The sequence below is a fragment of the Octodon degus genome, unplaced genomic scaffold (genome assembly GCF_000260255.1).
Source record: "Octodon degus isolate 3935 unplaced genomic scaffold, OctDeg1.0 scaffold00002, whole genome shotgun sequence".
Classification (NCBI taxonomy): domain Eukaryota; kingdom Metazoa; phylum Chordata; class Mammalia; order Rodentia; family Octodontidae; genus Octodon; species Octodon degus.
Window position 1 is genome coordinate 28188744 of NW_004524578.1, and position 12158 is coordinate 28200901.

Consider the following 12158-nt stretch of genomic DNA (forward strand, 5'->3'; position numbering starts at 1 on the left):
CGGGGCTGGCTGGCATGTGGTGCTGGGGGATTGAACCGTGGTCCCTGTGCTTTGCTAAGCTTGTTCTAAGTAGGTGCTTTAGACCACTAAGCCATCTCACCAGCCCCCAGGCTTTTTTTAAAGATAACATTTTTATTCATTCAGTAGGGCAGTCTTTGGGCCTTTTATCTCTTCTGTGCTCTCTTCCTTTATTCTGTGCAACCATGTTCTTCTATATTCTCTGGAGAACCAATAAGAGTAATAAGGAGTGAACAAGGGCCAGCCAGATAGCTCAGTGGGTTAAAGTGCCTGCAAGCAGGCACAGGGGCCAGGGGTTATATCCCCGGGCCTGCTGTGCAACCCCACCCCTGGGGTGCACTGAGATGGCAGTTGAGGCTGGCCGTGATTGTGCACACCTGTAATCCCAGCTCTTGGGAGGCTGTAAACAGGTGGATCACTCAAGAGTCCAATCTAGTTGTGAAACCCTGAACACTTTAGATCCTTCCCTAAAATTAAGAAAAAAAAAAAAAAAAGGGAACAAAAGATAATGAAAGGTTATAATAATTATAATTTGTTTTCAAGTGCTGGTACAGTTTTTTAAGACAGGGATGGGTATAAATTGAGGAACAGATAGGAACAGTGCAGTTAGCCCAGTTTTTTTGAACCCCCCTCTCCCCAACACCTAATTGACTATTTCAGCTTGTTGCCTATATTGGGTTGTTTTGTTTGTAAGACAAGGTCTCACTCTTCAGTTTAGGCTGGCCTTGAGCTCACTACGTCACCCAGGCTGGCCTTGAACTCACAGTGATCCTCCTGCATCATCCTCCTGAGTACTGGGTTACAGCAGTATTTCACCAGGCCAGCCCCTTTATTCTTTTCTTTTCTCCCCCAATATTGGAGATTGAACTCCGGACCTTGCGGATGCCAGTCAGGCGCTTATGCAGCTGAGCTGTCTTCCCAGCCTTTTATTCTGGTTTGTTTGTTTGTTTGTTTGTTTGTTTGTTTGTTTGTTTTTGAGACAGGGTCTCACTGTGTAGTTCTGGCTGGTCTTGAAACTTGCTGTGTAACTCGCACTGGCCTTGATCTCATGGTGATCTCCCTTTCTCAACCTCCTGAGTGGTGAGCTTACAGCCATGCACCACCATGCCCAGTTGGTGGCCCATATTGTTAAACCTGTTGTCACCTGATCTAGGCTATATACTTTATATTGTTAGAGCAAGGGGAATTAAATTATTGTGTTGCTATTGAGAAAACAATTGAGATGAATAGAAGGTTTAAAGAAGGAAAGACAGTGGATTAGCAGATAATGTCTTTCACTTATGTGTAGTACTCTTCAAAGCAGATGAGCTCTTGATCATTCCTCCTTTATTATAGCTTTGAGTGAGACTTTATCTTAGCAAACAAAGTAAATGTGTTACTGGAAGGCTTTTATAAGCAGTTTGTCTTATTAGCTAGGATTATGAAGCCTACATTCTCTGTACGTATTACAGCTCTGATGAGAGTTTCCATTCATGGTTATGTTGACATATATCTTTTTCTCAGAATTTTTGCAATAAAAATTGTTTTGTTTTGTTTGGTACTTTTTAATAAGGGTCTACAGGGTCTCATTACATAGATTGGACTCATAGTAATCTGCCTGCTTTCAGCCTCGCAAGTGCTGGGATTACAGTCATGCACCCCTTTGCCCAGTCTCAGTCGCCCTGTCTGTGTGCCCCGAGGGTAGAGCTGGCACGGTATGCCGGGCATCAAACCCTGGCCACTGCATCAGCAATAAAAATTTCTGATGTAACTTTGTTGTTCTTTTAATTTATCTCATTTAAATTACCTGGTACTTTAAGATGAAAAGATATATTATTTTTTATAATTGCTTTAGAAAGATTTTTAAAATAGCTCTTAAGAACATGAACATCCTTTAAGAGAACAATCTGTTTTCTCTCACATTTTTTTAAAGTCAGATTTTATTTTAGATATACATAATGATCACATTCATCATAGAGAATTTATACCTGTATATGATATGAGTTGATTGTTCTTTATTTCCCATTCCCCTACCCTTCCTTCAACCCCCATTTATAAAATTTGTTTCCATTTTTTCCTCCTCACCTTTTTAAAAAACTTTCACCTTCTTTCCTTTCCCTCTGCCTCCTCCTTTGTTGCCCTCCCCTTTTGAACATTTTCTTCCTATTTCACAATACTTAATATACATTTTGGTCCCTATTTACATTTTTAGTTTCTCATACCAGGTGGACAGTGCAGTACAGTATTTACACATGTGTCTGATTTATTTCACTTAAGAAAATGGCTCAAGGTACATCCACTTACCTAAGAGTATCTCAAGCTTATCTTTCTGTATGGCAGAGTAGTACTCCATTGTATTTAAAAAAAAAAAAAAAAGCATCAAAAACACATCTACTTTATCCATTCCTTGGATGATGGGCATTTGGGCTATTTCCAAGATGTGTCTATTAAAATGTCTCACATCCTCTTCTAATTAGAATCTGGATCAAGTATTATAAAGTGTGAAAGACAAAAGGATTTTGTATGGTATACAGTCTTATAGAGTATACTTTGAGACTTCTGTCCTTTTTCAGGGGCTGGGCATGTGTACCAAGAATTAAACTCAGGACCTTGTACTTGACTGGCAGGCACTTGTGTCATGGAACTATATCCCTCTCCCTGACTATTGTCATTTCTTTGCTGTATTCATTATTATTTTCTTTTCCAGGAATTTGGGTCAAAGATAAATGAAGTATGTTTTATGTCAGTTTTATTATAAAATAGTTATTCAAAATAATGACTTTAATTTGGTGTTTATAGAATGGACTATACACTAATTTTTTTTGTTTACTCATTGCTTATCCTAAAGATGGTTTTATTTATCAGCTCAGTGATTGTTTTCCTTACCTAATGATTTCAGAGGAAGTTTTAATTCTGTTTTTTTCTCATTTAAAAACCAGTACAACCCAGGCATGGTGGCACACACCTGTAATCCCAGCACTCGGGAGGCTGAGGCAGGAGAATCTTTGTGAGTTTGAGACCAGCCTGTGCTATGATTTGAGTTCAAGGCCAGCCTGAATTGCATAGTGAGACCCTGTCTCAAAAAAACAAAGAAGTAAAATTAAATTTTAAAAAATTAAAATAAAAAAAAGTATAAGATAAAGTATATGTTTCAGTGCTAAGAGTGTGGGTTTAGGATCTGCGAGTCTCTGCATTCAGTCCTCAGCAGGAAAACCATAGTAGTGTATATTTGGTCTAGGTGTTGACTTTTGGTTTTGCTTTTTGATGATAGCATGCTGCTATGTTATCCAAGCTGTTCTTAAACTTGTGGACTCAAGTGATGCTCCTGTCTCCCAAGGGTTGGGATTACAGCCTCACTCATGTCTGGTTTATAGTAATATTTTGTAGCCATCATTATCACAGATGAAGAACAGATTCTTTTGGGGAGAATAACGTACTCTTTTCATTGACATGTTATACTTACATAACTGTTCTATGGACATTGCAAATTTGTACCTCCTATTCAATTTGCGTTTTGGTCGTGAGTTGACATACTGTCTTTCACAGAATTAAGTTTCTTGATGTTATAAGCATAAGATAGAGACAGTTCAGTTTTACTTTAGTTTTTTGTTTTTTTTTTATTGGTACCGGGGATTGAACTTAGGACCCTGCACTTGCCAGGCAAAAGCTTTTTTTTTTACTGAGCCATCTCCCCAGCCCCATAGTATTGTGTTTAAAAATAATAAGGCTTAAAAAAAAAATAATAATAAGGCTATGTATTTGCATGTGCTAAGTTATAAAACACTGTGTTTGAATTTATGTGATATCTCAATGCCATTATATAAAATATTTTAGCAAAGACATAATTCATATAGAAACCCAAAGGAGGAAAAGATGTTATATTGTAAAAGCAAGGAAAAAATAGTTCATTAATAGGTTGTAGATGAAAATTATTTCTTTTTAATACCTTGACTTGCTAGAATAAAATAGTTTATTAGCTTTTTTCTTACCATTTTAAGGTAAAGGATTAAGGAATGTGTAAACTACATAAAGGTTTATGAATTCTGTTAACTCCTTCTTGGATATAATTGATGATTTAGCTCTGTTTTTACTTTCATCTTTCCCCTGCTTCAGGCCAAGAGGCAACAACGAAAACTCAACTTCTTGATCACCCAGACAGAGTTATATGCCCATTTCATGAGCCGCAAACGAGACATGAGTCATGATGGGATCCAGGAAGAAATCCTGAGGAAACTGGAAGACAGTTCTACTCAGAGACAAATTGACATTGGTGGAGGGGTAGTAGTAAACATCGCACAGGAAGATTATGGTGAGTCCTGAGTGAGGGGCAGAGGAAGTAGGTACCCTCCATTTTTCATATCAGAGGTTATGTATGTTACTAATTTTTGTATGTTTTGTCTCAATAGGTAGTATTGATCAGAGAAGAGGGATTTATTGTATTAAAGGAGGGATAGTATGCTCTAGAAAAGCTTATAAAATAACTTTTTTTCAGGACATTGCAAGTGAAAGGTATGGTTATATGATCTTGAAAATTTGGGGACATTTTATGTGTTGGAATTATTAGAAATAGAAGATATTAAATCAGAATTAAGCAAACATGTCTTGGCAGAAAGCTAGGCTGAGGAAGGAGGATTATGAGTTTGAAACCAGCCTGTTTCACAAAATAAAAATAAAAAACCAGAACAGATCTCAGCAGAGAAAATCATCTGTCACATAACAGTATTCTTGATACAGACATAAGATAGAGATTATTCACTTTTGGTATTTTCAGGACCACAAGGGGAGGGAGGAATCTGGGTAAAGTCTTAAGAGGTATTTCCCAAAGTAGTTCCCAAAAACATGTTTGTCTGGAAATAAAAGATAATGATAAGGCTTAAATGTATCTTGAGGATTGTACATACCTATATTTTACCTTCTCAAGTAGTTTCACCCAGTATAAATACAATTTTGAATCCTTAGTATTATTGGATCATTCTCAAAGGGGAAATGGGTGAAGAGATTATTGCAGGCAAGTGAGAGGGAATTAAAAAATGAATAAAGATATATTATTCACAAGTACCAGCTTCCAACAATGAATGTAAACATTATGAACTAATAAACTAAAAAAAATTTTTTTAAATTGAGACTTAGAGATTCTCCAGGAGTGAGAGACAGTGTGACTCATTTCCCTGGTTATTTGGGTATTAAGTGCTTGGGGGTGGATTGTTTTCTTCCAGACAGGGTCCTGCTATGTGTTCATGCTAGCCTTGAAGTCTCAACCAAACTGGTGGTGGACCTCTAGCCTCAAGCCTTCCCAGTGCTGTAATTACAGGCATACACACATTGCCTGGCCCCATAGTGATTTTGTAAACTGTTTTTGGTTAATGGAGGCCATAACAGCCCTTTGCCTCCCTTTTCTTGTTAACTCCTGATCTCTGTCAAAATATTTAGCCATACATACTCTTTTAGTCCTTCATGAACCTAGGGATAAGTAAACCTCATATGTTGGTGTGAATTGCCTTTTGAGGGAGATAAGATGCTAATGTACAAATTTTCTTTTCAGATAGTAACCATTTTAAAGCCCAAGCCCTGAAAAATGCTGAAAATGCTTACCATATTCACCAAGCCCGGGTGAGTCTTGACATTGACAGTGTATATTGTAATTGGTCTTGAAATATCCCAGTCTTCTCTTAGTGTTCTTTCTTTATTCTGAGTCACATTTTTCAGTTAGGAGCATGTGACTGTGTATATATGGTGGCCACGTTTCTCTGTATGCTTTCATATAGTGAGAACTTGAAGGAAAGCAGAATAATGAACAGTTTTAAGAATACATTAGGGGGCCTGGCCCTAGCTCAGGCCTTTAAGTGGCTGCTTCCACAAAGCTGTCAGCCTCAGGTTGCTGGAGTTCGAACCTCACAACTCTCCCGCTGGCCAAAAGTGCCCTGAAGGCGTTCGAGGAACAAAAAAAAAAAATCCTTATGGGGCCAGGGTGATGGCTCAGTGGAATAAGCGCTTCCCTGGCAAGTACAAGGGCCTGAGTTCAATCCCCGGTTCCACAAAAAAACCCAAAACAAACAAAAGAATAAGAATACATTAAATAGGGGCTGGGGAGATGGCTCAGTGGAAGCCATCTGGCAAGCACAAGGGCCTGAGTTCAATCCCTGATTCCGCAAAAACAAACAAACAAACAAAAAAGAATATATTGAATAAAGTTAGAACAGGTATGTGTGTATGTGTGCGTGCATGTTTATGTGTACACATTTTCTTGAATAATGATTGATAATGTTGTATGAAATGCATTGTGCTTAGTGAGAAAGACCACATTTTGGGCTTATTAAAAAAAGCTATATGCACTGAGGAAACTGCTAAATTACCACATTCTTTCCCTTCATTAATAACTTGTTCTTTTACATATGATATCATGGTATTTAATAAAAATCTGTTTGAACAAGTAAAGAAAAGGTAGTGTAAAATACTCGGTAAGAACCTCTTTGTAACTTTGATTAGATCCAAGTAAAAGACATGAATCTTACCTTTGCCTACCATCTCCAACCAGACAGATTTTCTGTCAAATCCTTAACAAATTCCTTGCTGTAGCAGGTAATGTAATAGGCTTACCGTATGTCCATCAAAAACATTATTTTCTTAGTATAATTTGGGAATAATGAAATTATATCAGTAATATACTTTAATGTATCATTGTATGTATAACATTAAATTATGCAATTATCAGAAATTCTGTTCCAGTTATTGTTCTTAGCATAGTGTAGATAGGATGTTGTGAATTTTATTTCTTTTTAATTTTTTCCTTGTATTTTTCTTTCAATTTTAAAAAATTTTCTAGACTAGGTCATTTGATGAAGATGCAAAAGAAAGTCGAGCAGCTGCTCTTCGGGCAGCAAACAAGTCTGGCACTGGATTTGGGGAGAGCTATAGCCTGGCAAACCCGTCTATCCGGGCTGGTGAGGATATTCCACAGCCCACAATTTTTAACGGCAAACTAAAAGGTTACCAACTGAAAGGCATGAATTGGTTGGCTAATCTCTATGAACAGGTAAATTTTAGAACTATGTCATACCTGTTCTCTTTTGTTTATTATCTGTATTCTTTGTGGTTTGATGTAATGGTAAAATGAGTTCTTTAAAAAAAAAAAAAAAAAGTTTCATCTTTTGACAAGAAGCAGAACGTGTTTCTATATTTCTAATCTCCTTATTTTACTGTTTGTATTATGATGTAATTTGTCTTAGTGTCTTAGTAAATATGATTGTTGGCCTCTGTGTCTGGGTTAGATTAGCTAAGAACTGGCTTTACGGGGGTCGGGGAGATGGCTCAGTAGAATAAGCACTTGCCTGGCAAGCACAAGGACCTGAGTTCAATCCCCAGTTTCTGAAAAGGAAAAAAAAAAAAAAAGCAAGCTGAGAACTGGCTTTAGCCTGTTGGTCTCATATATCATGAATCACAGTTGTAGCTGTAGCATTGACAAAATGAAACTGTTTCAGCAGTAGATAACCGTACCAAGGGGCAGTATCTCCAGTCAATTTCTCTTATCAGGCCTGTCATCTGGGTTCTTTTTGGCAGTAAGTGGAACCATTTGTGATGAAATGCAGGAAGTATTGACAATGTATTATTTTCTCCCCAGGGTATTAATGGCATTCTTGCTGATGAAATGGGCCTTGGCAAGACAGTACAGAGTATTGCCCTCCTGGCCCACTTGGCTGAGGTAGGTAGATGCAGTCTCTCAATTTCCCTCCAGAATTTGGACGTCATTTTTCTATTGAGAATCAGCATTTTTTAAAGCACTATGCAGAGCTCTGTAACAAACCTAACACTTAAGATTTGATCCTTGAACCAAGGCTTTTACATAGAATGGTGAACATTCTGTTTTTCGAGGATGCCAGGACAGGTTTCATACATGTGGTTTGATCACTTCCTCCTACTCTCCAGTTAGAATCACCCATGTAGTGGCAAAGATGCTGGAATTAGATCAGGAAACCTGCATTCTCATCTCAGCTGTGCTTCTCACAAGTAATTTGGGGCAGTCCCCTTAACCTCTTGAACTAACTTCGCATTTCAATTCTTGAGACTTAGTTTTCTTTTCTCTAAAGTATAAGTTTAGAGTCTGTTGTACGGGAATTTGGTGAGAATTAAATGAGAAAGCCAGGTGTGGTGGTGCAGACTGTAATCCCAGCTTTTGAGAGGCTGAGGCAGAAGGATCATTGCAAGTTCAAGACCATCCTGGTCTACAAAGTGAGCTCAAGGTCAGTCTGCACTGCATAGCAAGACCCTGTCTCAAAGAACCAAAAAGAAAAAAAAAAGAAAAGAAATATATACACCTTGAGAAAAAGAAAAATTTTGTACTAATAATAGGAAATTTTTATGAGAATTTAAAATAGGAGAGGCGTTCATACAAGTCAGTATGCCATGAGTGCTTTGTGAGTGATATAAGTTAAAACCTGTAGGAGGTCACAAAAGGGAGTAGTTGCTCAGTGTTTTTCCCCCCATTATTATAGCTCAGTTATTGAATGTACAGTTTTAGAGATTTGTGAAATATTTATGTTGGTATTATGCAGGCTATAAAGTGCTGTTTTCATTATGATTTTAAATTGATTATCTTCAATATTCCTACAGTTGGCTAACTGGTTTTTCTGTTGCAGAGAGAGAACATTTGGGGGCCTTTCTTAATAATATCACCTGCTTCCACACTGAATAATTGGCACCAGGAGTTTACTAGATTTGTTCCTAAATTTAAGGTAAAAAAATCTATCCAGCAAAAGAATCTATTGCTCTCTATACATTCTTTTCTTTTTCTGCCATACTAATTTAATCACTCCTAATTGTTTCTTTTTTTTTTTTTTTCCAAGACGGGATCTCACATGTAGCCGAGGTTGGCCTTGAACTCAACAATCTTCTTGTCTCAGCCTCTGAGTGCTAAAATTACAGATACTACTAGTTTTATATTTCTTAAGTTGTTTCAGAAACACTTTATATTCATTCTGTATAAAAATTACTTGTGGAAGCCAGGCATGGTGGTGCATTCCTGTAATCCCAACAGGAGGAAGTTGAGTCAAGAGGATTGTGTTCAAGGCTATCTTGGGCTACACAGTAAGTTTAAGGCACCCTGAGCTATGTGGTGAGATACTGTCTCAGAACAAAACAACAAAAAAAAAACAAGCAAACAGAAATTACCCGTGAGAGCAATGAGAGCTTATTACATCTTTAATAAATGGGAAAGCCAAGTCCAATTTGAGTGATTATTGCTGAATTGTTGTATCTTGTCAAATTTAAATATCTACCTTATTTGGTCTAATGTGATTTTTGCCAGATCATCAAGATATATACTATATAATTTATCTCATTGCTTCCTCATCTGTAATGTTTTCATAAATATGTTCATTTACAAGCCCCAAAAAATGTTTTGAAACATAGTCCTGTTGTGTTGTGGTTTGCAAAAATAGGAATGTTTCTGGGATCTCCCATTGAAGCAGTTGTGTCTGTGGCTGAGTTGTGAATTTAGAAACTATACCAGGTATATGATGTGTGTTGTTCAGCTAAGGAAATGAGATCATTGTAATGTACCATAGTTTGTTGAATATTTTCTCTTGAATTCTTTGCCATATGGTGTGTGATTGCTGTACTTTTTTGCTTTTTCATATGGTGTTTGGTACAAGCTGAAAGATGAGGATGTTAAAACATTTCACGTCTTAAATTTCTACCAAACCACTTAAATTTTGAGTAGTCTTTTCATTGGCCAACAGGTGGCAGTGTTGCCCTGCCATGTTATAGCATAGAGCTTAAAATGTGTCTGCTTTCATTTGCATATTAAGCTTTCTTTTAATTCTCTAGGAGTTTGTAAAATATTGCCTCTGGGCCAGATCTAATTGCCAGCTCTTTAATTTTTATTGTCCCAATTTTTAAAATTGTAGTAAAATACGCATAACACCAAGTTTACTCTTTTAGCACATGCCTTCCAGCTTGACTGTCCCATCAGGCAGCTTATAGCACCAGTGGTTCAAACACATTTAAATCAGAACCCCTGACAGCAAGACATAAGGATTATGTCCCTATTGCAAATGTGTTAAAGCATACAGGTAGCATTAAGTACATTGGTGATGTAGACCTATCACTGTTGTCTGCTTAAAGAAGTTTTATCACCCCAAATTTAAACCCCATACTCATTACCTTCTTCCCTTTTTTTTTTTTTTTTTTTCTCACTTAGCATAAACTTTCCAAACTTGGAAAGCACCATTGTTGTAGAATATATCAGTGCTTCTTTCTGTCTGAATAATGTTCTGTTATATCTATTTAAGCATATTTTATTTATTCATCTATCTGTTGATGTGTATTTTATGTTGTTTCTAACATTTGGCCACTATGAACAGTACTTATGATCATTCCACATATAGATGTTTTTGTTTAAACATCTATATGTGTCTTAATGTGTCTTCATTGTTTTTGGGTATATGCCTGATTGGAATTGTTAGGTTTTATAGCATTTCTACCTATTAAAGAACACACCATATTGTTTTTGTGCAGCATAGGAGCTAAGAATAGCTTGTGCATTTTTAAATTGGTGGTAAAATAGTCTTTCATAAGAAATTAAAATATGTATCTAATTGGAACCCAGCCTCTTCATTTACTACTTATGTCTTCCTTTATATGACAGTAAAGCTGCACTTTAACAAAAATGGAAGGGAACACAGTGTTTTTAAAGTTGTTAGAACACAGGTGGATACTTTTCTCAGGCTTATAGTTAGAGTCAAAGATACAAAGTATAATTGAAAAATATGGTGAATATTGATTTTTAAAAATGTATTATAATAAAACACATGCTACCATTAATCTCTTTTCTTTCATACACACCCTGTTTTTCTAAAGTTGTTCACCAAGTTTTATTTTGCATCTTTATGTGGTTTGATGGAAAATATAGTGAATGCTGCTGCCAAGTGCCATCCAAAGGAAAGACAGGCTCATAAATAGTGACAGCACAGTGTCCACATCCCCTTACTAACAGAATTTGGCACTGGATGGCTTCTGGCGCTTTCCCCAAAGTCAGAAGGAGGAGTACCACTTACTAGACATAGGCTTGGGCTCTTTTTTTTTTTTTTTTTTCCTACTTCTTGGCTCTGTAATTGTCCATGTCTTCAGTAATTCTCTGATACCTTCAAACATGTATGTTGTGAATGTGTGTGTGAATGTATGTATATGTGTGTGTTTATTTGTTCAGCAAGAGTATTGCTCAAACCACCTAGTTTGTCACTACCAGAAGAGAAACTTCTACATTCATTCTATTAGCTTCTTTTTAAATCACTCTGAATAATATTTGTCATGTTATTTTTTAAGATCAGAAAATAATCTATACATTGGTCCATTTTCCAGGTGCTACCCTATTGGGGAAATCCTCATGATAGAAAAGTCATCAGGAGGTTCTGGAGTCAGGTAACTTTCAGCTTCCTTATACATACATACTTACAAGCACCTATATATACAATGTAGTCATTATTCTCTAGTTGATCTAGAGAATCTTTCATGCATAAAATAGGGAATCTTTCATACATAAAATCTTACATATGATGTATTTCTGCATAATGGGTGCAGGTACTTTTCTTTTGATATTTTGCTTTTCCTGTTACAAGATAGTTAAACTTAAAGTCCAAGATTCAAAAAGACCATTTTTAATAAAGTAGAGATCAGTTACCACAGTTTATTATACAGATGACTGTTTTAAAAACATGTATGGTTTACTGTGCCACACATCTCCCTGCGTGTGGGAGAGGCACACCTTGAAGGCTGTCTTGAATATCTTATTCCTAGAAAATCTAGTCTGTGTGTCATTGTTTTATTAGGAATTATTAGATCTTTTCACTGTTCTCTTATATTTACAGAAGACCCTCTATACCCAAGATGCCCCCTTCCATGTGGTTATCACCAGCTATCAGCTGGTGGTACAGGATGTAAAGTATTTCCAGCGTGTCAAGTGGCAGTACATGGTACTGGATGAGGCTCAGGCACTTAAGAGTAGTTCCAGGTAACATGAGTAATAGAAACCAAACTTCATGGGTGGGCACATATGTATGTATGCCTATATCTATCCATCTATGTATATTATCCACTTCCCATCATTTTGTCAGCATTCAGATGAACCTTGTTTTAAAGCATATGATCCGGGTTGGGGAGATAGCTCA

The 12158-nt window shown here is 36.7% G+C and overlaps 1 protein-coding gene across 3 annotated transcripts in view; it reads left to right on the forward strand.

Annotated features, from left to right (window-relative positions):
• The window catches only part of Ino80 (INO80 complex subunit), a 136603-nt gene that overhangs the window by 56064 nt on the left and 68381 nt on the right, over window positions 1–12158 (forward strand). For all 3 annotated transcript variants that reach the window (XM_004623395.2, XM_023711425.1, XM_023711429.1), the window contains exons 10-16: window positions 4111–4306; window positions 5540–5607; window positions 6821–7030; window positions 7616–7696; window positions 8631–8726; window positions 11353–11412; window positions 11859–12001. In XM_004623395.2, coding sequence (XP_004623452.1) covers window positions 4111–4306; window positions 5540–5607; window positions 6821–7030; window positions 7616–7696; window positions 8631–8726; window positions 11353–11412; window positions 11859–12001 — 854 coding nt within the window. The remainder of the gene's footprint in view (window positions 1–4110; window positions 4307–5539; window positions 5608–6820; window positions 7031–7615; window positions 7697–8630; window positions 8727–11352; window positions 11413–11858; window positions 12002–12158) is intronic.